The sequence below is a fragment of the Moschus berezovskii genome, chromosome 20 (assembly GCF_049115385.1).
Source record: "Moschus berezovskii isolate FMDL1 chromosome 20, NW_MosBer_1.0, whole genome shotgun sequence".
NCBI classification, from domain to species: domain Eukaryota; kingdom Metazoa; phylum Chordata; class Mammalia; order Artiodactyla; family Moschidae; genus Moschus; species Moschus berezovskii.
This window is the reverse complement of record NC_142479.1, coordinates 34,863,389-34,886,522: the sequence shown is the minus strand read 5'-3', so window position 1 is coordinate 34,886,522 and position 23,134 is coordinate 34,863,389. Positions and strand designations below refer to the sequence as shown.

The 23,134-nt window shown below is 59.2% G+C and overlaps 2 protein-coding genes across 8 annotated transcripts; both read right to left on the bottom strand.

Annotated features, from left to right (window-relative positions):
* Positions 1 to 1,942: 1,942 nt before the first annotated feature.
* Positions 1,943 to 11,643, bottom strand: SERPINF2 (serpin family F member 2). Of its 4 annotated transcripts, none has more exons than XM_088828761.1 (11): positions 11,547 to 11,643; positions 10,166 to 10,234; positions 8,414 to 8,577; positions 8,241 to 8,282; positions 8,060 to 8,122; positions 7,582 to 7,783; positions 6,822 to 6,965; positions 6,462 to 6,665; positions 5,527 to 5,669; positions 3,701 to 3,905; positions 1,943 to 3,077 (listed from the first exon to the last, which is right to left on the bottom strand). In XM_088828761.1, exons 2-11 carry the CDS (start codon positions 10,203 to 10,205, stop codon positions 2,665 to 2,667), a joined length of 1,620 nt encoding a protein of 539 aa, XP_088684887.1. In that variant the 5' UTR covers positions 10,206 to 10,234; positions 11,547 to 11,643; the 3' UTR covers positions 1,943 to 2,664. The 4 variants fall into 4 exon arrangements, with proteins under 4 accessions (XP_088684887.1, XP_055259276.1, XP_055259281.1 ...); XM_055403301.2 differs by lacking the exons at positions 10,166 to 10,234; positions 11,547 to 11,643 and adding exons at positions 9,368 to 9,441; positions 9,618 to 9,842 and having other exon boundaries at positions 8,414 to 8,480; XM_055403306.2 differs by lacking the exons at positions 10,166 to 10,234; positions 11,547 to 11,643 and adding exons at positions 9,368 to 9,441; positions 9,618 to 9,842 and having other exon boundaries at positions 8,241 to 8,279; positions 8,414 to 8,480.
* WDR81 (WD repeat domain 81) lies at positions 10,507 to 22,792 on the bottom strand. 4 transcript variants are annotated; one of them, XM_055403289.2, is made up of 11 exons: positions 18,793 to 22,781; positions 17,778 to 17,885; positions 17,334 to 17,524; positions 17,035 to 17,225; positions 16,612 to 16,777; positions 16,367 to 16,532; positions 14,986 to 15,675; positions 13,927 to 14,072; positions 13,443 to 13,622; positions 11,547 to 11,873; positions 10,507 to 10,632 (listed from the first exon to the last, which is right to left on the bottom strand). In XM_055403289.2, exons 1-10 carry the CDS (start codon positions 22,472 to 22,474, stop codon positions 11,553 to 11,555), a joined length of 5,841 nt encoding a protein of 1,946 aa, XP_055259264.2. In that variant the 5' UTR covers positions 22,475 to 22,781; the 3' UTR covers positions 10,507 to 10,632; positions 11,547 to 11,552. The 4 variants fall into 4 exon arrangements, with proteins under 4 accessions (XP_055259264.2, XP_088684886.1, XP_055259257.2 ...); XM_088828760.1 differs by having other exon boundaries at positions 10,507 to 11,873; positions 18,793 to 19,801; positions 20,326 to 20,667; XM_055403282.2 differs by having other exon boundaries at positions 10,507 to 11,873; positions 18,793 to 22,780.
* Between the last annotated feature and the right edge of the window lie 342 nt (positions 22,793 to 23,134).

Below are 23,134 nucleotides of genomic sequence, written 5' to 3'. Positions count from 1 at the left end.
CTCAATTAAAGTCTTCCACGGGGAGTGAATAACTGCCATCCACAAACAGGAGGTTGAATGAAAAGAGTCAGGCACAAGGGAGCACAGATTGCATGCTTCTTTTATTTCCAGCTCAAAACCAGGAGACACCAGCCCATTATCAGGAGTGAGTGCTGTTTCTTGATCTGAGCACTGGTTGCACAGGGGTGCTCGGTTCGCGAAACAAATTCATTACACGTTTGTTGTTGCTCCATGGCTATGTCGTGTCCAGCTCATTACGCTTCAGCATACTATGCATGTGTGCATGCTCAGTTGCTAAGTCATGTCTGATTCTTTATGACCCTATCAACTGTAGCCTGCCCAACTCCTCTGTCCATGGGATTCTCCAGGCAAGAGTACTGGAGCAGGTTGCCATGCCCTCCTCCAGGGGATCTTCCCGACCCAGGGATCAAACCAGCATCTCCTGTGTCTCCAGCATTGCAGATGGACTCTTCACCCACTGAGCCACCTGCGAAGTCCTATACTTCAGTCCAAAATTTTAACTTGTTTATTGTCTCGACCAGCATCCCTAGCCTTTTTGGTACCTGGTAGCGGGCTTCCGTCTATGGGGTCGCACAGAGTCGGACACGACTGAAGCGACTTAGCAGCAGCAGCAGCAGCAGCGGTTTTGTGAAAGATAGTTTTTCCACGGACCCAGTGGGGTGGGGGGTGATTTGGGGGTGATTCAAGCACATTACACTTCTGGTGCACTTTATTATTATTCCATCAGCTCTACCACAGGTCATCAGGCATTAGATCCCGGAGGTGGGGGACCACTGGACTAGACCAGTCCACCACCAGATTTAGGTTCTGCGGGGGAGGATCTTGTCGGCTTTTTCATCACTGCAGCCCCAGAGCGTGGGGTGCTGCTGGGCCCAGCAGAGGCACCTGGCAAGTATTTGCAGGGCAGAAGATGCACTCAAGGCAGCCAGAGCATCAGCAGGGAGAACCTGGGGGTGAGGACTAGAGCCAAACGGTGGCTAGAGCCCGAATAGACAGGAGAGAACTGAGGAAAACTCAGGAGTGGGAAAATTAAGCTGGCAGGCTGGCCAATTTGTTCCAGTAACTTTCCAACGATCTCTTTACAATTCTCTCTCCCCTCCAGCCCCACGGATCTCCTGCTCATCCTAAACCTTTTGGGCAGCTCCCACTCCTCTGCCTGGGATGCTCTTCTTCAGGATGTCCCCCTAGTGCCTGCCCTCACCTCCTTCTAGTCTCTGCTTCAAAGTCACCTCCTGAGGGAGGCCTTCCCTGTTTTATTTCTCAGCAGAGCTCTCATCCCCCTCTGACACACCATGTATGTCACTTGTTCACTTATTTCTCATCTCCCCACCCTGCTGGTTTGTTAGAAGCCAGAGCCCATCCTAGGGACTTGCTCTTAACCACTGCACCACAGGGCTGCAAGTGGCTGCTGCCACACAGACACCCTGCATTCACAGACAAGAGCCCACCCACGTGGACAGCCATGCAGCCCCCAGCCCTGTGCCCAGGCGCCCCCAGTCGCTTCCTCCGAATCCTCAGGCGCTGACAGTCTCCAGCTGGAGCCCGTGCTCCCAGCCGCCTGCTCCCCCACTTCCCCGGCTGGCAGGCGCCAGCTCCTGACAGAGGGGGCCGGCGTGTAATTAGAAATTCCTCAAGCTCCCTAATTGCCAGTTCTTCTCCCAAACCAGGAGGCTGGCGCTATTCTGGGCCACCTTTGTTGCCGGCTGCCTGAGGCCAGGAGAGAGGACCAGGCCGAGAGCAGAGCCAGGCTGGCGAGGTCAGAGGGCCTGCGCGCTGGACAAGGGCTGGCAAGCGGCCAGAGGCCAGACGTGGCACGGAGAGGGCTGCTCCCCGAAGCCCAGCCTGGTTCCCCGCGTCTGCTCGGTAGCCTCATTCCCGCCTTCCCCCAGCACCCCCGTGCTCCCACCCATACCCCGAACAATGACATCAAAGCAGACAGGCCCATTCATTCTTTATTCAGGTGGCGTAAAGATCACTACAAAAACTTTACAAAAAGAGCCTTCGGGAGCTATTGCCCCCCCTTCCCTACCCTCTCAGCCGCTGAGACACTGCGCAGAGGGGGCAGAGGGGAGAAGGAAGAAGAGGAGTCTTGGCAGTGTTGGTACCTCCAAGGACCAGCGGGGAGACTGAGGTGACAGTGGGCGGGAGGCTGGTGGGCCCTGGGCAGCTCAGGTCGGACGGAGGCCATGGTGCGGGGAGCTCAACCTCCACCTGTGTTGTGCAACCTCAAGACGGCCACCCCGTCTCCTCGGCCAGGGTGTCCCCTCCTCCCTGTCCCTCCCTCTCTGGTAAACAGGCGTGGAGGCGCACAGCTGCCCTAGGGAATAAACTACCTACCTTCCCGACAAAACGATCCACCGCTGCCTCTCTGTCTGAGCCCCAAACCAGGACGCCCTCTGGGCCCCATTGGAAGAAGTGATGTGGGACCGAGGCCCATGGTTCCCTGACACCTGCCCTCTTCCCAGTGCCACCCCACCCCAAACTCCCCAAGAGGAGACAAGAGAACGGCTCCCTTCCTCCCCTCTCCCAGCCTGCCCTCCCCAAGCTCCCAGCCCCAATCTCACAAAGCTGTTTTTGGAAAGAGTCACACGAGTTGAGCAGTTGGTCCAAGCAGGGACTCGGGATGCTGGAGGCCACAGCCCCTCACTTGGGGCTGCTAGGCTGAGGGTAATCCTCTTCCGAGGGGGGTCCAAGTTTCAAGTCTGGGTCGAAGGGCTTGTCTCCACGGGGGATGCCTTTGTGATCCTGGAAGGAGTCCCTGCCGTCGGGGGAGTCCTGCTGCTCCTTGCGTTCCGGCTGCGCTCCAGGGTTGGGGTTCCTCACGCTGCCAACGAAGAGGGGCAGGCTCATGCTGTCCTCAAGGATGAAGAAGAGGAAGGGCCGGTTCACAATGAAGGTGGACAGGGACATGCGGGACATAGCCGTGCTGGTTGCCGCAGCCGCCTCCACACCGGCCTCGCTGAGCTCTAGTGCCGACTGATGCTGCACGCTGGACACCACCAGCCTCTCGTCGGAGATCCCATGCAGGTCTGGGGCCTGGAATAACTCCTGCAGGCCTGTCCCGGGGCAGCAGATGGCTGGTCAGAGCTGCCTTCTGCCCCACAGGCTGCCTGGACCTGCCTGGGAGGGTGTCTGGCATCCTGGTCAGGGAACACCTTGAACTCACAGAGGGCTGGTTAATTTCTATTTAACCTTCATGTATCAGCTTAAAGGCCCCTTCCTCCAGGAAGCCTTCCCTGATTCCCTGCCCCAAAGTCCAGACAGGTGCCTGGTGCCTTTTCAATGTTCTCCCAGGTGAACTGGAGAGAAGCCTTCTAACTTAGCACTTATGCTGAATTCTAAGTACTTGATTCCTCATCTGCCCACCCCATAAGACTTAGCTCCTTGTACATGGTAGGCTTCCCGTGCCTCTTTCAGGGGAGCCAGGGAGGCTCATGTGCTACTCTGGCTCTCCACTCAGGATTCTCTACAGTACTCAGTCTTGGGTAGAGCAGGCCCTCAATGGCCGGGCCATCCACCCCTCCCCAGGACAGAGGATCCAAAGGTTCTCACCTCCCTAAGGCCCAGAAAAGGCCAGGACACAAGGCTAGCTCTGACTCTGACCTGCTGGCTGGAAGCTTCCTCCTCACCCGCCCCACCTAGCGTGAGTGGGGGGCTGTCACAAGCCCGGCCTCCTTACCCAGCTGGCTGAGGGTGGCCACCAGGTCCAGTTGGTATTTGAGACGCAGCTTAGGCAGCTGGACCTTGGTGGGCCTCTCCCGCAGCAAGGGCTGGTGCAGAATGTCCCAGGTCAGGTTGGCCAGCACCTGGGACACGTTCCACTCAAAGCGGGTGGGCATTAGGACCACGAAGCTCATGTTGTTCTTAAAAGGGAAATGAGCCACCTACAGACAGGGGAATGAGACACCATGAGGGCCAGAAAGCGCCCAGGCCCAGGTGGGGGCTGGGCCAGCACCCCTTATGAGACAGCCCATCCTTCACAGGTGTGTTGGGGGACGGGGGCCTCCCTGAGCCTCCACTTCCTCATGGGCAGAGTAACACTACCTGCCCACACTGCCAGCTGACATGTGACAGAAAGAGATACATTGTTAAAGCTTCTAGCTGAGAGTTTGCACAGAGCCGGTGCTCACTCAGTAAATGGTGGTTTTCTCTTCCTCTGCTGCCAGCCAGCCACTGACTCCGGATGAGGAACTCCGTGTCCACCTCTCGCTTCCTCCCTGTGTACAATGGACCTGGTGGACGGGGGTACCCTCTCTACTCCTTTCTCTTCCAACAGTGACTTGCTTGGCTGCCTATTTACACTGTAATTTGGGGTAAGATTTCATGTGAATAGGGGTTTCTGCAGCTCAAGAAGGGTGAAAACCACTGGGCTCTACGGGCCTAGTGGATGTGATTCCTCGGGCTCCAGGCAGAGCACCCAGGGGGCAGAACCCCTGCGGTGGGAGGGGGCGTGCCCGCATCTAGCTGCCTGGGCTGGCCTGCAGAGGGCGCGAGGAAGAGGAGGGCCAAGGAGGGCAAAGGATGGAGACTAAAGGATGAAGGAAGGGACATCGCTAGTGGTCCAGTGGTTAAGACTTCACGCTTTCAGTACAAAGGTTCGATGCCTGGTTGGGGAACTGAGATTCCACATGCCAAGTAGCACAGACAAAAAATTAAAGGGTGAAGGAAGTGTGGGCAGGTCACAGCCTGGTGGGGAGGAACTGCAAGAAAGGCACTGGTGGGGAGGTGAACCAGATGGTCCACGTGTCAGGGTAAACTGGACAGAAGCTGGGACACTGTTCCAGGGGGCCCACCTTGCCCACAGCCCCTCTCAGTCATGGCCTTGTGAAATTAACCAACACTGCTATCTCAGTTGACTGACCCAGGGACCAGTGCTCGCTCAGGCCAAGGGGACCATGCTTAGGCTAGAAGCAAGGACGGCTGCACCTGAGATACACGGCATAGCACTCTCTCTAATCAGAACACTCCATCAGGAAGCTGACGAAGCCATCCCAATCAGACCCTCCCTTCTAAGGAGCATGCATGAGAGCTCAAGTCCATTTCAAAGGCTTCGAGTTGCTGAGGCCCTGTGCTACCCCACAACCCACAGGTCCTTGAAATGAATCCCCAAAGCCAAAGGGGTCTTAGCAATGCCCCTTCCTCAAAGAAGCCTCTCTGACCAATCTAGCTAAAATACCTCCCCCCGCTCTTTGAAAGTATCCTGTTGATCTGTGTTTGCTCATGCACTGTGCGTCTTCTCTGGATTTGGTTTTCCTTTTCTCCACTGAACCACAGTGCCTGGGACAGAGTCTGCACACAGCTAATGCCCAATGAATGAACCTCAAAGAGACTCGAGCCTCAGTTCCCCTGGGTGAGGGTCCAGCGAGACTTTTCAGAGCCACCTGCCCCAGTGACAAGACTGCAAGGAAGGTGGGGTGCACCGTTGAGCCCTATGGTGGCCCACAGCTGCACAGTTCCTTCCCCACCTCCCAGCACCCAGGCCCGGCCCAAGCAATCAAGGGTAACCTGGATCTCAGGCTGCTCCAACAGGAACCAGTGCAGCGGATACGTGAGGGCTTGCATCATGTCCACCGGTACCGTGAACTGCTCATCCAGGTGGAAAGTGTCTCTCTGTGTGAGGTTCGGGTCGAACTTGCTCCTCCAGAAGCCTGCATCCAACAGAGGGCAGGGCCATTTAGACTGGGACCAAGGTAGGGTCTACACCACCAATTTTTTCTCCGTTCTACCCAGAATCCATTAAAGGGACAAAAGGTGGAGGGTAAGGCACCAGGCAATGGTGTGCCAGGTGATATCCAGGTGATCTGAGGTGTCTTCTCTAGGGCGACTGCAGAATCTGGGCTTTCATTCCCCCTACCCTGTTCTCCCAGGAACATCCCCCCATCACCCCAGCTTTTTTTAGACTTCATTTCCTCCTAGGGAGGACTTCCCTATAGTTCAGATGGTAAAGAATCTGCCTGCAATGCAGGAAACCTGGGTTCAGTTCCCGGATTGGGAAGATCCTCTGAAGACAGTCTTCTTGCCTGGAGAACCCCAGGGACAGAGGAGCCTGGCGGGCTAGAGTCCATGCTGTCACAAAGAGCTGGACACGATTAACGCTACTACGATTATTACTACTCTTAGGGCTGTGCTGTGCTCAGTCGCTCAGTTGTGTCCGACTCTTTGCAACTTCATGGACTGTAGCCCGCCAGGCTCCTCTGCCCATGGGGATTCTCCAGGCAAGAATACTGGAGTGGGTTGCCATGCGCTCCTCCTAGGGAACTCTCCAAGAAAGCCCCATCCAGTTCCTGGGCCTCCTCCCAGCAACACTGAGACCTGTCTCCTACTCTCCCCACCACCTCCCAGCCTAGCCCTGGGGAGAAGGAGGGACCCTTAGAACAAAGCATGCCTACAGGGCAGGGGTAGGAGCTGCAGGCTGGGACCCGAGAAGGGGAGGAGCTCACCCTGAAAGTGGATGGCATTGAGGAGAAGCAACACTGTGTCATCTGGCAGATCTGAGAGGAAATCCTCGATCTTCCCCTCCGTGGCCTCCTTCACCCATTGGTTGATGTTCGCCAGGTCCTCCCCCTTCCTTCCCGTCAGGCTCATGGGCTTTGCACCAAAGAGCTGTTCTGATTGTTCCAGGAAGTCCTCTTTGATGGGAAATCCTACACAGAAGGGAGCGCAAGCTGTTGCCAGGACTTGAGCTCCAGAGCCACCAGCGTTCCGACCAACTGCCTGAGCCCACGCCCATCTCCCTCACCCTGTCCACCCCAGAGCACTACCTAGTTGCGTAGGCAGTGTCTGCCACCACCCACACCTACCTTTCTGCAGGTACATTCTGGCAGCCAACCGGAAAGCCCCAGGCCCCAGGTCCTGACAGAGGCGGCTGAGCAGGTGGGGGAGGCAGGGCCCTGAGTCTGCATGCAGCACCTGTTTCAGCCTTTGCAGTGTTTGGTTCTGAGCACCTGAGCGGGGCAGACACAGCAGCAGTCGGCATTCCCACCCACCCCCAAGTCTTTTCCTAACCCTCTTTTTTTTGTGGGGGGCAGGGGAGGGGAGGGAGCTGTGCCTTGCAGCATTGCAGGATCTTAGTTCCCAGACCAGGGATTGAACCCATGCCCCCCGCAATGGAAGTGCAGAGACTTAAGTGCTGGACCACCAGGGAAGTTCTCCTGTCCCCCTTGAATACCTACAATGAGCATGCCCATGAGACCACACTGTCTCCTCCCACATCCTGAGGGTCAGGACACCCAAGTTTTACTTCCATCTCTGCTGCTGCCAGTCTGGGCGACCTCATCTCATCGCTTTCCCTCTCTGGACTTTGTCCCACCGTGAGACCCTCCAGTCCAAAAGAGACGTTGGAACTGCCAGACTCTTGCATAAAAATCTCCAGAGGCCCATCCTGGGCCCAATCCCTGAGACTCTGATTCACGGAGACACGAGTCTGTGTTTTTAACAAACTTTCAAGAGACCCTGATGGAAGAAGCACCCACTAGTAAGCTCTGGGGAAGGAGGCGAGTTCCTACTGTCCTCCTAGCTCTCCTGGTCTGCACCTGGTCTCCTGGTCTGCTGCCCCAGTACCTAGTGCCAGGTGAGACAGTGCCAGGGCCACACTCAGAGGTGACAGGATGAGGTTGGGCCTGGTGGAGCTTTGGGCCACCAGGGAGAAGAGGTCTGTGGTGAAGGTCATCATGGCCCGGGCCAGCCTGCGTGTCTGCTCTGGGGTTGGGGATGCCTTGCAGTCTCCTGGGGCCTTCTTTGGGGCAATCTGGCCACCTGGCTCCTGCAGGGACAGATTGACGGGTGGGCATTGGGGTCAAGGGGTCAGCTCTGTGTTAAAGATCTCCTTCAAAGCCCCTGTGCTGGGGACAGCAGGGCCTTGTCCCTGTCCAGACATGGGCGATGGCATTGGGGCTAGGTCCCTCCCTCGGGTCCCTCCCACCCTCTCCCTTCAGGCCTCAGCCTCACTGCCACCCTCCCCTCCCCGTCTCCTTGCCCTTCAGATCTGCCTTCCTCCCGCAGGTCCCGCCCACTCTTCCCCAGCCCCACCTGGTTGTACCTGGTTGCCCAGCTTGAGGAGGGAAAGTGGGGGCAGCTTCTCCTGGGCCTGCCCACTCATTAGCTGAAGGAAGGAGGAAGCAGATGGAATGCAACCCTTCCCACAGCCCCCCACCCAGCACCAGCCACAGGGGAGGCCCCTGGGGACCTTCCTCCCTGTCCTGCCTCCCATTCCCCAGTACCTGCAGACCCAAGGGCTCCATGGCGCTCACAGGAGAGAACTGCTGAGAGAGGGAGGGGGAGAGGGAGCCCCTGAAGCCAAGACCCCCCTCAACCCAGCCCCCTCTTTCCCCGAGACCCTCGACCTCTCCCACAGCTGCCGCCCTGCCCCACCCAGACCTCAGCCCAGGCTTACCGCTGAGCACGGACTTGGCAGGCAGGAGAGGCTGAGCGCCAGGAGCCCCCAGAGCAGCGCCATGTTCCTGTGCAGGACGGGAAGGCTCCGTTCCCACCTCACCTCCACACCCACCGAGGAACCCCACCCACAGGCTCTTGGGCCGCTGGAGTCCTGAGCCATCACTGCAGAGGGGACAACGCCAGCTGCAGGACCCACGCCCACAGCATGTCTCCCTGAGCTGTGAATCGCTCAAACTCTCTCCTGAACTGCTTTCTTCCCGCTTTGTGTTTTCTGGTTTTTTACGCTGTATGCCCTGAAAGTGTTTTGGTTCATAGCGGAAAATATTACCCAAACAGAAAAAGTCCCCATTCCTCAAGGTTGAGAGTTGTGAGTCAGACCTGGGTTTGAATCCAGGCTTCGCCTCTTGGCAGAGGACCCAGGACGCGTCCCTTAAACTCGCTGGGCTCTGCTTTATCTTGTAAAATAGTGGCAAAAGTCCCTTCCTCCTCCCACATGTATTGTGGAGACCAACCTAAGTCTGTCTTGGTGAGCCCTGACTGCATGGGCCTGCGCACAGCGATGGCTCTTGTCAGCCTCCCAAGGCCCCTCTTCTGGGAGGCCTGTCCTGAAGCCTGCTCCGTACTGGAATTCCCTCCCCAGAGCTCCTATCCAACTCCCCTTTCTGGCTGGCCTGGTCTTGTCCACAAGGGTGGGCAGGCCTGTGGTCTCAGCAAGGGTGGTGAGCTGGGCCAGAGACTGGCCTTATTGACCCAACAGCAGAGCCCAATGAATGACTGTGGCCAGAGCCACCTTTGGACTTACGGAAAACACAAGCCTCAGCCCCCGCTCTAGCCCCAGGCTAACTCCGGGAAGCCAGGATGACTGGTGGGGATGGGCAGGTCTCCGTCTGGCCCCAGAGCAGGTCTCGCACACACCTCCACCCCGCCCCCATCTCAAGCGTCCTTCTCTCACCCCAGCCCCCTCCGCGTCCCACACGAGGACCCTTGGCCAGGGCCCCAATCTCCAACCGGGGTTTTTTTATCTTCCTGCCAAGAGAAAGACCTCTAGTTTTTCATTTCCCAGAGAGATTCCCCCCAAAAGCCCCCACCCTGGCTTCTCATCATCTCAGGAGGCTGGGAAGTCACAAACCTCCTGAATAAACTCAGCCCAGACCCCCTCAGCAAGGTGGGCAGCTCCAGGCCGAGGCCCCCCCGGCCCTTACCTCTGCAGGCTCCTCACTGCTGTACACAACGTCCCTCCGGCCCCGCTCGGTGCTTCCACGCTCTGCCCCAGCTCCAGCCAGCCCAGCCGAGCCCTCCCCTCCCACCAGGACCTTTGCTCTCAGCCAACCACTGTTCCAGTTGCCTTCTCTTCTGGTAAATATTGACCTGCACATCCGGTTAAACATTGATACTGGGACCAAAAAGCCCTTTTCCCACCAGGGCATCTAGTACTGGGACAGCCACCTGGAACCCCAGGAGAGGTGGGTCCCACCCGAGCCTGGAGAAAGGAGATTCAGGAGACAAAGAGGCTATCTTCAATTGGAGAGTTAGATCCAAGAGGGACAGGGGACTTCCAGTGACCCCGTGAAGTGCAGGGTTATCCCCACTTTATTCAGGCTCAGAGAAGCTGTGTGACCTGGTCAAGGACACAGAGCTGGGCTCAGAGTCACACTCAGGTTTCTGCTTCCAGTATCCTCGCCACTTCCTCAGAACTGCCTCCCCCTCCCAAGAAGAGAGAAGGGGAAGCTGCAAAGGCAAGGGAGGAAACCTGGATCAGGATGCAGGATGCGAATTCCTGGTCCTCCCATGTGCTGGCTCCTGGTTGGCTGCCTCCAGCCTGGGTTCAGAAGGCAAGGGGAGGGGACAGAAAAGATGCAAGCTAGGGATGCAGCCTCTCCCAGCATCCCACCTCCTCAGAAGCAATGTTCCTTCCCCTCCTTGGGGTGAGGGTTCTGAGCTGCATGAACCAGAAGCCGTGGACCCTGTAACCGCCTGAAGAACCATGGTCAGGAAGCCTCCTCTCCTCCTCCCCATCCCGGAAGCTGTGGGGTCCCAACCTTTCCTCCCCCCAACACCACCATCAAGAAAAGCCTCACTCAGATCCATGACTCTTCCACAGGATTTATTGATATTTACATCTATTGCAAATAGTGAGAAGGCAGCAGGGGTCCAGCCTCAGACCTCATCTCTGCTCCAGAATGTGAGGACCTGTGACACCTGGGTCTTCATGTGCCCCTGGGGGAGGGAGACCTGAGATGCGGAGATGATTCTTCTTGCCCTTCTTTCAGGGTCTTGGACCCCCTCCCCCAAGGCTTCTGGACCCAGAGGCTGCCTCATCAGCTCAAGGCACAAACACTGTGATGAGGGGTGGGCAGGCAAGGTGTGGGGTCACTCCAGGCAGGCACCACCTGGCCCCACCCATCTGCCCTCCTATGGTCCTGCCCTCTTTCTTCCCCTACTGGTCCCACACTGGCCAGGGCCTGGCTGGGTGGACACTTAAGAGCCCAGCCCAAGGCTCTTAACTCCTGGACTGTGGTCAGCCCTTAGAGGCTGGAGTCCAAGCACCGTCAGGGTCCTGGAGTGGGGCAGCTTCCCTATCCTTGGAGGACAGGGTCAGAGAGAGCCAGCTGGAGGGTGGCTGTGGTGGAGACAGTTCGGAAGGGGGTCTCCTTCCCCTTCCCCCAGAGCATCCTGTCCCCATGTGGATGCAGAGGGCGGAGCTAGGGAGAAGGGAGGGCAGCGATGCTTTCCCAGGCTCTCCCTCTTTTTTTTAAATTTTTTATTTCTTGGCCGCACCATTTGGTATGTGGGATCTTAGTTCCCTGACCAGGCATCAAACCCACGCCCCTTGCAGTGGAAGAACAGAGTCTTAATCACTGGGCCACCAGGGAAGCCCCTGCCAGGCTCTCCCATCTGCTTCCTGCTGGCTCTGAGCAGCATCGCTCCAAGTTATAAATGAGATCCCCTCTGGGGGCCTCAGTGGCTCTGGGGGTTCAGGAGTCCACACTCCCACACCACCCTAGCTGGCAGGCCACGTGGGTACCCAGGGCATGGGGCCTGAGGCTTGCCAGAAAGGAGCTACTAGGGAAACAAGATGAGGGACGGCTTCCTGGAGGATGTGTGCCCACCTTCACCTGACCAGCTCTCACCTCGGGCTACGCCAGGAGGCGGACCACCCCATTGTCCGAGCCCAGCAGGAGGTGGCGTTTGGTGGGCAGCAAGGCCAGGCTGGTGAGTGTGCCGCGGAAGTTCTCGGAGCTGAGCTTGGTGGTGGCCTGGGAAGGCGGCTCGAGCAGGGAGCAGACGCCGATCTTGTTGGCCACAGTGCCAGTAACCACCTCGCTGCCGTACAAGTCGAAGGTGTGGATGGGGTCAGAAGCTGACTTGTAGTGATGCGTGGGCTTCGGATCCAGCTCCTTCCAGATGGTCAAGGAGTGGTCAGAGGAGGAGCTGACCAGGACGCTGCCTTCCACTGCCTGCCAGGGAGAGGGGAGAGCCTCAGCGGGAGCTGGAGTCTTCCTGTTCTCGCCTACATCTCCTCCCAGGAAGACGTGTCGTCCTGAGTCAGGGACAGGCTGCCACCCTCCTACGTTCTATTAATGCTGCCACCCCCCCACATTATATTAACGTCAGCTCATATGAGTATATTAAAGTATCATCGACCCAGTAATCATTGTAACTTGGGCGCTTACTATGTCAGGTGTTGTATCAGGCACACTAAACATCTTACCACGATTAACCTTCATAACAACTCTATGAGATAGGTGCTGTTGTTTCCATTTTACAGAGAAAAAAAATGAAGGCTCAGCAAAGTTAAGTCATCATACAAGGTCACAGAGTCGGTAAGTGGCAGAGCCAAGACTAACATGCAGGCTGACCCCAGAGACCTCCTGATGCTTTCTTGGAAAGTCAGAATTTAGAAGCACCCAGAACCCAAAGCATATGCCTACAATGAGGGAGACCCAGGTTCAATCCCTGGGTCAGGAAGATCTCCTGGAGAAGGAAATGGCAACCCACTCCAGTATTCTTGCCTGGAAAATCCCATGGATGGAGGAGCCTAGTGGTCCAAGGGGTCGCAAAGAGTCAGACACGACTGAGCGACTTCACTTTCACTTTCAGAACCCAGATCAAACCAGTCAATCCTAAAGGAAATCAACCCTGACTATTCATTGGAAGGACTGATGCTGAAGCTGAAGCTTCAATACTCTGGCCACCTGAACTGAAGAGCCAACTCATTAGAAAAGACCGTGATGCTGGGAAAGACTGAGGGCAGGAGGAGAAGGGAGCAGCAGAGGATGAGATGGTTGGATGGCATCACCGACTCAATGGACATGAGTTTGAGCAAATTCCAGGAGATAGTGAAGAACAGGGAAGCCTGGCACACTACAGTCCATGGGGTCCCAAATAGCTGGACACAACTGAGCGACTGAACGACAGAACCCAGGGGGCCCTGGAGGGAGCCAGGGGTGCCCTGCCCCCAGCAGTGGCAGTACATGTCCACTGGCTGCCACTTAGGTCAGAGAGGAACTCCCAGTTGCCTGGAAAAACCCTCCCACAAATAGCCCTGTTCCTCCCTGCCTGGACCTCCCTGAGGTCTATGATTGGAAAAATGGGGCGGGATGGAGGTGGGAGCAGGATTCCCAGGCCTGACCCGACCCTTCCCCCACCCAGGGCAACCCAGCAAGGGGCATGGACTCTGCTCAGTGGTTTGGGGGCAGTAAACAGCTTCCCAGCTGAGCTTTATTTAACCTGACTGGGTCACGGACAGGGCCTGACCCCTGATCCCCCAAGTAAGACAAATATGGACAAGGGTTACTCATTAGAACATCTCCAGGAAGCTAGGGTCAGCTCGGCCCCCTGGTTCCCGCCCCCAGGGCCCACCTCCTGCCCAAGTCCCTGAGGTGCAGTCTGGCTCCTGACCCTGCCTGTCAATCCTCCAGCAGGTATGAAGGACATCAGCAGGGGGTGGCCCATCATGGGTGGGCCCTAAGCAGAGGCGAGAGCTGGAGCAGTCAGGCAGGAGGGGAGGGGACCTGGCCTGTCACCTTGATCTGTAGGATGTCCCCTTCGTGGGCAGGCCAGCCACGCAGAACCAGGCCCGTACGGGTGTCCAGCAGCACCATGAAGCCCGAGGAGAAGCCGGCCACAACGCTCCGGCCACTGGGGCTGACAGCCAGGGAGCGGACAAGCCCAGGGTTCAGCCCGCTGCTCAGGCGGAACTCGTGCTGCCGGCAGAGGAGGACAAGCTGGGGCTCCACCGCCCAGTCCAACCGGCATTTCCCCCCACTCCCGAGGTGCAGCTCAGCCTCCAACCCCCAGAGCCTCATTACCCATCAAGGGGAGGCGCCCAGGATCCCAGGCCAGAGTCCCACCCCCGCACCAGGAGGGTTTGCTGCTGCAGGTGATCTGTCTCCAGTGAAAAACTCCACCCTGGGCTCCTCTCTTCCCAGGGGGCAGAGGTTGGGGGAGGGGTTTCTCTCCTCCCTGCCAGGCACCCAGGTCAGGGCTGGAAAAAGGGACGCCCCTGACCTGCAGGCCGGGCTTCCTGCAGTCCACAAAGCGCAGGGTCGAGTCAGAGCTGGCCATGGTGATACTGGTGTGGGGGGCGGGCATGACGGCCACAGCAGTCAGGGGCACCCGGCTGTCCGACGGCTCCACCGTGCGAAGAGTCTTCCCTGCGAAGGGAAGACATGGTGGGTCTGGGGTTCCAGTCACTGATTGAAGAGCTCCGACTCCTCCTATCCCTCCTGTTGCTGCCGCTGCTAAGTCACTTCAGTCGTGTCTAACTCTGTGCAACCCCACAGACGGCAGCCCACCAGGCTTGGCCGTCCACAGGATTCTCTAGGCAAGAAAACTGGAGTGGGTTGCCATTTCCTTCTCCCCTATCCCCCCTACCCACCCCATATTGCCTCCCACATCCCAGATCTCAATGAATACTAAGGATGTTTTCTAACCCTCCCACCTTTCTATTAACATCTCCGTGGCCACGCCAGGCTTCTGTCTTCACATAGAAAACTGTGGCCGAAAGCTACACTTTCCACCGTCTGCTTTGATGCTACTCCATCCCCCCAATCCCTGCTTTTTAACCTTATTTCTCTCTACAATGATGACACAAAACAAGCAAGCGACTGTTTACCAACCAGGATACTACATGCTACAGGTTGAGCCAGAGCTCTAGGCGTTATCTACTTAAGCACTGATTCTGATTCCCATTTTGCAGATGGGAAAACTGATGTTTCCAGGGACTTCCCTAGTGGTCCAGTAGCTGGGAACTCTGCGCTGCTAATGCAAGGGGCACAGATTCAATCCCTGGTTGAGAAACTAGGATGCCACATGCCGGCAGCATGGCCAGAGAATTAAAACACACACACACATATACACCGATGCTTCCAGCAGCAGAGGAACTTGCTCAAGGTCACTCAGCAAAGAAGCTGGCAGACCCTCAAACTCAGGTCTGATGGATTCAAATGCTCCGTTCTGTGGACTCACTGCATCACCCCCAACAACACACCGTTACACCCCAACCCGCCACCCTTGGTAGAGGACAGGACAGCAGCTACAGAACAGGCCTCACTTGGGCCCGCTCACCTGTGAAGGGGTCCCAGACGTGCACAGCCCCGTCACAGCTCACCACGCACTGCGGGGCCTCGAGCTGGCCCACGAAGAAGACGCTCTTGCGGTGTTGGGTGTAGACGAGGCGCGGGGCTGTCTCGCTGGTGCCGTCCCCGGAGTTGTAGAGCGGCCAGAGGCGCACGGTGCGGTCCTTGCTGCCGCTCAGGAAGAAGTCCTCGCCGCTCAGGGGCACCACGCACTTGACGGCCCCCGAGTGGCCTGGGAAGCTCTGCAGGCGGATCTGGTGGAAGTGGAAGTGGGCGTCCTGCTGGCTCACGCCGATCTCGTACTGCCAGTAGGCCAGCCAGTTGCCGCTCAGCCCATGCGCGCTCCGCGGCAGCTCCCGCTTCAGCGCGTTGTCCTCACTCTGGCTGCCGGGCTCCCCGCCGCCCACCCCAGAGATGGGGCCCAGCGGGCCGGGGCTGTCAGGCTGGGAGTCATCGGGGATCTGGATGCGGTTCCCGACCAAGACACTCCCAAAGGTCCCTGAGTGGCCGTCATCCTGGGGGCAGCCCCCACCCTGGGGGTCCCACTCCGGGCCAGTGCTGGGCGCGGTGGGCTCCACGCTGGCAGGGCTGTGGCTGCTCGGGCTGATGCTCTCCAGGTACAGCCCCGCCAGCTCCCCCACGAGCTCGTGGTTGGGGACAATTTTCCGGATGATGTCACCTGGATGGGATCGGGAGAGGTCCTGAGATGAAGGGAGATGGCCAGCAACTGCCGCCACCCACCCAAGGGGCTTGGGAACCACAGTAGACAGGGAAGGTACTGGCTGTGCAACTTTCAGCAAGTAACTCTTCATCTCTGAGCCAGCTTCCTCCCCCCAGAAAAACCTAGATTCATGCCTTCATTATGGACACGTGAGAATCTTTCCTATGTGCTGGGTGCCACGCTGGGCATCAGAAACAGAACAGCAACCAAGACAAGTGATGCTCTGCCTCCCACGGCTCAGATGTCAGTGCAGGGATGACAACACATCTGACCGGGGCTGTTCATACTATTCAGGGAGATGACACATGTACACGCTCGGCACAGGGCCAGGCCTGCACAGGAAGCTACGTGAACAGTGGGCCGCTTATTCCTCTTGGGCAGCTCCTAAGACATCAGTCCAGCAGCCTGACTCCCCTCCCTGCCCCAGGGACAAGCTAGGACACTCCTGTGTCCCCCCACCCCCAACTGGCCAAAATTCAGTCTCTGTTTATATGTCACTAGGACTCAGAGGTCTAAGGCCAAACCCCTTTGCTCTGACCCAGAAATCTGCGCCTAACAACCACTACTGACTCCAGAGATGGGAGGTGGGGCCCTCCCAGGGGAAGAATGGTAGCTGCAGAGGCTGGGAGGGGACATGATGTGGCAGTACCCAACAGGCAGGAGAAGGGCACGTAGATTGTGTACGCCATCTCCAAGGTGAACACCTTCTGCAGCTCATCCAGCAGGGCGGGGTCTGCCGGCCGCAGCTGCCCATCAGAGAAGGCCACCTCTGGCAGCTGGCCCTCACTGCGGCCCACGGACTCCAGCTTCAGATCCTGTGGGCAGGAAGCCCCAGGGAGTTAGCAGAGGCCATGGCCCTCAGCCAGCCCGCAGCTGCCAGGTACATCTGCCCACCTGGTGCCGAAGTTCATGCAGCTGAGAGAAGACATGAAAGAAGGTGGCCACAGGCTCACTCAGGTGCTGCTGGACCATCTCCTGTCCGATACGCAGGCAGATGAGGGCGATGAGGCTGATGGTCTTCATACACAGGACAGTCCGGGCCTGGGCTCCACTTGGGAACCTGCAAATAGAGCTTGTAAGCGTCAATGCTCCCCAGTTTAGGGGGCTTGTCCAGAATCTATTACAAGCTGTAAACGAAAGGGGCTGTAAGACCACGTAATACAAACCAGATGAGGAAACAAAGGCACAGAAAAGTGTGGCTTGCTCAGGGTCACCCAGCCAGGATGAGAACCAGGATGTCGGACACCCCACCCCCAGCCCAGGGTTAGCCCCCTCTGCTGAGCTGCTCCCTGGTGGGGGGTGTGGGCAGAAACTTACCCCGTGACAAAAGACGTGAGGAAGCTGAGCACGGGCAGCAAGACCTCGTGGCTGATACGGGGCAGGATGTCCATGAGGGTGGTGTCTGAGAGGTACACAATGATCTTCTGGGTCAGCGTCACGGCCGCCAGCAGCCCTGCCTCCTTGCGGCTGTTCAGTCGACTAGGGCCAGAGGTGCTACCCGGGGCCACCTATGGCCACAGAGCGGATGAGGGCCAGGTGGCCCCACAGACCCCCCTGGAACCCCAGAGGTCCTGGTCAGCCCTCAGGCTCCTCAGCACCCCCAGATCCCGACTGACCAGGTAACTGATGTAAGGCAGGTACTGGTAGGTGAGGACGGGCTCCCCATAGAGGTGGGCGATGTGCAGGAGGCAGCTGAGCACAGGCGCCGACACTACATCGCCCAGGATCGGTCTCTTCTGATAGATGTTGCCCACACTCAGCGGGGGACTCTCGCCACTGCCCCCAGTGAACTGCTGCCGGGTGGGCCCTGCCAAGGAAGGGCCAGCAGTCCTGAGTAGCCCGTGGAGAGCGAGAGGGAGGAGCCCTTCAGGAACTGCAGTGGCCTCTCCTGCTCACTCCAGCCTGGGGTCTCCCTGTGCCCGACCCAAGGAAGCAAGGAGCTCACAGCAGACTGGGACCCAGGACCTGGCCAGGAGGAGGTCTGAGATGAGAACGGGGAGGATCCGCTACAGGGGGGCAGAGGGACAAAGAGCTGAAGGAAGCCCCATGCCCAATCTTACCAACATAACACGACGTCAGCAGGCGGAGCAGGTTCCGGGCCACGTAGCGAGAGGCCACGGTGGGGCCGAGCTTGGCGGACAGCCAGCGGACCATCTTGCAGGCTGTATCTGCAGGGCAGGAGTAGTCCTGAGTGCATCAGATAACAGGGGCTCACAACTCCCCCACCCCACCTCATGGGCCCCACCTAGTGACACTGGTCCCAACTCCACCCAGGAGCCCAGCCTGAGCATGGTGGCCCCAAGGCCCTACCCTCCCTTTAGCAGAGTGGCCTGTGGGAGTGTGGCTTTGGGGCAGCTCCAGGCACCTCTGTGAAGTGAAAGTCACTCAGGCATGTCCAACTCTTTGGAACCCCGTGGACCATACAGTCCATGGAATTCTCCAAGCCAAAATACTGGAATGGGTAGCCTTTTCCTTCTCCAGGGAATCTCTGCAACCCAGGGATCGAACAGGTCTCCCTCATTGCAGGCAGGTTCTTTACCAGCTGAACCACAAGGGAAGCCCTACCTGGGCAACAACTGCAGGAAGGTTACCCTTATGGTGACTCTCCCCCAGTTCCTAAATGAGGAGGTGCCCTCCACCCTCTCCGTTTCTCTTCACTCTCAGTCTAACCACACTGGCCTTTCACAGATTCTTGAATGGAACCATGACAGCCTCAGAGCCTCAGACATGCTGTTCCCTCTGCCTGGAGTGCTCTTCCCACCACAGACCCTGCCATGTTTGCCCAGATTCCTCCTCCTCATTGAACTTCCACCAGCACTACTTTCAAGGAAGTCTTCTCTGACCCCTGAGAACGAGATCTAAGGCCCACTTTATGTTCCCTTATAGGACCCAGCCACGTTCTTTGCAGCACTAACAGAACCCCTGCCTACAGCGTGGCATCTCCTCTGCTAGACGTGAGCTCTAGAAGGGCAGGCCCGCGTCTCTGCTGCATGTGGAACGGCTCCATCCACCACTCGGTGCAGGGCTCGGCAGATGATGACTGTCAGACCAACACCTCCAGGCCCGAGAACTCACCAAGAAGGATCTTCTGTTCTTTGCCCTCCGACTGCTCGGTCAGTGGCTCCTCCTCTTCCTCCCCGCTGGCCCCGCCGTCACCAGCCACAACCGTATCCATGGACAGCACAGTGTCAGAGAGCGTGAGCTCGGACGTCTCAGGGACCTCTTCCTGTTCGCCCTCGCCCTCCCCCACCTCCAGCACCACACAGCCTTCCTCCTCCTCCTCGTCCTCCTCGGAGCCCTCACTCTGCTTCAAGTCCTGGCTGCTGTCGCCTGACCTGAGGCTGCTCTTGTCCCCTGGGATGCCCCCATCATCGGTCGCCCGCTCCTCGCCCAGGGAGGCCTCGCTGGCGCTGCTCTTGTCGCTCAGCCGGCCCAGGCTCACAGCCTCAGCTTCCTGGGGCTGAGGGGACTCAGCCACGTAGAGCCCGGCCTGGAAGTCCTCTGTCTCGGGGAGGTCAGCCTGGTCGTGGAAGCTGACACCAGACGTGTAGTCCAGGAGCCCCAGGCCCGAGGCGGCGGCAGGCTCCCCGTCCATGTGGATCTCCTCCTCAAAGGCACAGGACCCAGGCCCGGCCCCTGGGAGCCCACTTTCCTCGTCCTCGGCGGCCCCCGCCAGGCCCTTGCTTTCCTCCTGGGAGGCCTCCACGCCAGCCAACACCTGTAGGACGTGGGGCAGGAGGTGGACGAGAAAGGCCTGCAGGCCCAGCCGCACCATCAGCTGGGCCACAAAGCAGTCAGTGTACAGATAGAAGCGGCCATGGAGCTGGCAGGGGCTCTCATAGGCCCCAATGAGAGGCTTCAGAAGGTACTTATTGGCATTCTTGGGGCCCAGGGCCTTGGCTACAGGTTCAAATAGATACCACGCTGCATACACGGCCGTGTGCTCCTCAGACATGAGTGACAGCACGAAAGGCAGCAAGATCTCCAAGCCCTCGGGGGTGATGTCACTCAAAACGGCACCCAGCTGCTGCCACAGGGCAAAGACCAGCTCCCGGCCCTGGGCCTCGTCCTCCACGCGCCTCACCTGGTACAGGAGGATGAATTTGTGCAGCGCGGGGAAGTATGGGGGGAACGGGACCACAGAGCTGAAGGGGCTGAGGAGCTGGGCGGGGCAGGGTGGGGGCAATCCCTGGGAGACAGGCCTGTACGTAAACAGTGGGTCCAGCTTGCCCCTCCCTGCAACCACGGGCCCTTGAGGGCCACTCAGCTGCAGGAGTGTGTCCAGCACGGGCTGCAGAGACACTGGGACCTCCTTGGGATGGCGTGCGCAGAGTCCCTGCACAGCCTTGAAGCGTACCCACAAAGGTGCATCAGGCTGCAGTGTCCGGACCCTGGTGGCGAACACCATCTCAGCCAACAGGACCCCCAGCGCCTGCATGTCCCGATGAAAGAGGTCCCGCAGCTGCACGGGGGGCTGAACCCGGGGTTGCTCAGGTACCTCCAAGTGGCCCCCTAGGCCTTTGGTCAAGAAGTTGCCTAGTTTCTCCAGCTCCTCCAGAGCCTGCAGAGGACTGAAGCCCTCCGGAAGAAGAATCTTGCCCTCCTCACCTTCCCCGGGGTCTGCCCCAGCAGCTCTGTTCCGACGGCCCGGTCGAGAGGCTGAGGCCCCTGAGAAAGGCAAGAGGCCTGGCGGGACTTGACTGGAGGAGGAAGTGGAGGAGGGAGATGGTCCCAGCTGGTCACCCGTCTTCCCAGTGAGAGAGATGGAATCCAGAGCTTCTGTGGCCTGCTCCAAGTCATCTTCCCCTACCCCATGCCTGTCTCTGGCCCAGCCAGCCTCACAGGGAGTGGCCTCCAAAACCGTCTTACCCATCCCATTTGTAAGCTGTACGGGGAAGTCCTCCCGGCCTGTGCTCTCCTGGATGGTCTGGAACCACAGCTTGGGGACGAGGGGAGGTTCAGGGGTGAGGGCAGGGGCCCCCGCCAGGCGCTGGGGATGCGGCTGATCGAAGAGCTGCACCACGCCATAGCTGGTCAGGTGCGTGTGGGCGTCCACCAGGTGCAGACACACGTTCTTCTCCTTCACAGCCTCCTTGCCCTGCAGTTTGTAGCCAAAGGTGAGATCAATCCAGTGGTGTAGGTCCTGGGACACCTCTCGGCTCTCCAGCAGCGCCCGGTGGGCAGCCACGAACTCCTGGTTGGAGCCGCACCAGGCCGGCACATCCAGGTCAGGCATGTCGGGGTGGATGGAGCAGAAAATGGAGGGATCGGTATAGAACTCGGGAATGCACTCATCTGGAGTCCAGCTCTGCATCCGCTCCATGCTGGCCGGGTACTCGTGGGGCTCCCACTGCGCCCGCACGTGTCCGCAGAGCACCGACCGGGGTGTGCGCCGGGCCTTGTACACGTAGTAGGTGATGTCAGAAAGCACGTCAGAGATATGGTGAGGCACGTGAGGTGGCTCCCCGCCGCTTGCACCCCCTGCCACAAACGCCTGCCGGGTCATCTCATATGTGAAGTCCAGCTGCTTATCCCCCTTGTTGAGGCGGAACTTGGACTTGCGCAGGTCTCGGAAGCGCCCACGGGGCGCGGTGAAGTCGACGACCCAGGGCAGCACCGGGTGGTAGTTGGGGTCCCCCTGCCGCCGACCCGCCAAGTGATTCAGTTGCATGAGGTAGTGGAAGTTGCTAATGCGGCCGTGGACCCAGTCTAGCACGAGGCCCCTGAGCTCCTCCTGGCAGGTGGGACACCCAGGTCCCCATCGTCCCTCCTCGCCAGGCTCGACGCCTGCCCCGTTTCTTGGTTCCCCAGTCTCCTCATCCCCCGCCTCCTCGGGCTTCTCATAAGCACTCAGGTCCAGGCGGAGCTCACTGCAAAGTTTCTCATCCACAGCGATGTGGTGCAAAGACAGGGCCCCGCAGGCCAGTCCCTGGTGGTGACAGGCATCCATGGCCCTCAGCACACGGAAGAGAATGAAGAGCACCTTGGCTTGGCTGTTGGTCAGCTTGGCGGGGCTGAAGGTGACCACATCGTGCAAGGAGAACTGCACATACGGGTGCACCACGTACAGCATCTCTGGTGACTCCAACAGAGCCTCGGCTCTCAGAAGACTGGGAGAGGCAGGGCAGCCCCGAGGGACACAGGGGCCTTCTCTGGCATATGAGGGGCACTGCGCAGCTTCGCCCAGTGGCAGGAAAGGGCAACCATAGACCCTCTGCAGAGCTTGTCGCACTGATTCCAGGGCAGGGACAGCTGCGGGGGCAGAGCTATGACTGTAGGGCTGCCCGTAACTGTGATACGCGTGGCGCCACAGGTTGCGATAATTCTGGGCAGCCACATCCTGCATGAAGCGAGTGAGGGTCTCCGGGGTGCCGGACCCCTCCTCAAAAGGCAGGCCGCCCAGCGGGTAGGAGAGCCTTCGTTTCCGCAGCCCGTGCACCTCCACTCGAGTCCAGCCGGCAGGCAGCCTCTGCACGGAGCGTTGCAACAGAGTCCTGACTTCCGCTTCGCTCAGGCTTTCAGAGCGCGGACAGGGTCCCGGGGGCAGCCTGCGCTCGCGGAGGCTGGCCAGCCAGCGCGCGGGCACTAGAGCCACCACGTGCGCGCCCCCCGGGGCCGGGGCCAGCTGCCGGGCATCGATGTTCAGGTCCCTCTCCACGCTCCGGAGCAGCTCCTCCATGTCGGGGCTCGGGGGCGGTGACCAGCCCTCCGCCTTCGCGGTGAGCGCGACTTCCCGCCCCCTGCTCCCCAGGGCCATCCCCTCTTGACCGCCTGGGGGCAGCGAGGGGCTGAGCCCAGCCACAGCCCCCCGCGCCTCGGCTTCCGGGATGCCAGGCCGGGTGGGTAGGGACGAGCGAGGGACGGGGGCTGGGGCGGAGGAGGCGGGGATGGGCCGGGGACAGAGCGGGCCGCAGGGGCGCTCTTACCCCTCCGCAGGGTCCTGCGCTCCGGGCGCGGCCGGGCGGGGGCTGCGGGGCGCCAGCGGCGGGCTCCACCGTGACGGGTCAGCTGACTGCTCACGTGATCGCCCCGGCACGGAAACAACCGCACGTGGCTCGACTGAGCCCGGGGACCCCGCCTCCTCTCGGCCGCGCCACCGCCCGTCGGCCTCGGCGCCGTCTCCTTCCCCGCGCCCTGCTAGGCCTGGTGGCAGCTTCGCTTCCGCCAGGGCTGAATCGGGCAGGGGAGGGGGCTGTGAGCGGCCCACGAGACTTCCCTTTCCCTCCTTACTTCCTCCTTCAAGCGCTGGGACGCGGACCTAGGGAGGGTTTCCCTTAGAGAGGGCAGCCTTTAACCAAGGGATCACCTCCGCCGCCGCTGCCGCCACAACCACCTCTCTCTGGTTTTACCGATAAGAAACCCGAAGCAGAGCTGGGACTTTTCACATTAAGTCCCTTCACCACCTCCATTCTGTCTT

Coding starts and splice junctions, on each gene's coding strand:
- WDR81 (XM_055403289.2), bottom strand. CDS start 22,474: ATGGCCCTGGGGAGCAGGGGGCGGGAAGTCGCGCTCACCGCGAAGGCG. Junction 15,676..16,366: donor GCCCTTCTCCTGCCTGTTGG/GTACTGCCACAT, acceptor GATCCCATCCAG/GTGACATCATCCGGAAAATT. Junction 11,874..13,442: donor GGGACATCCTACAGATCAAG/GTGACAGGCCAG, acceptor TCTCCCTGGCAG/GCAGTGGAAGGCAGCGTCCT.
- SERPINF2 (XM_055403301.2), bottom strand. CDS start 9,842: ATGCCCTGGTGGGAAAAGGGCTTTTTGGTCCCAGTATCAATGTTTAAC. Junction 9,442..9,617: donor GCAGTGAGGAGCCTGCAGAG/GTAAGGGCCGGG, acceptor TTCTCTTGGCAG/GAAGATAAAAAAACCCCGGT. Junction 3,906..5,526: donor TGGAGCAGCCTGAGATCCAG/GTTACCCTTGAT, acceptor CCCTGTCTGTAG/GTGGCTCATTTCCCTTTTAA.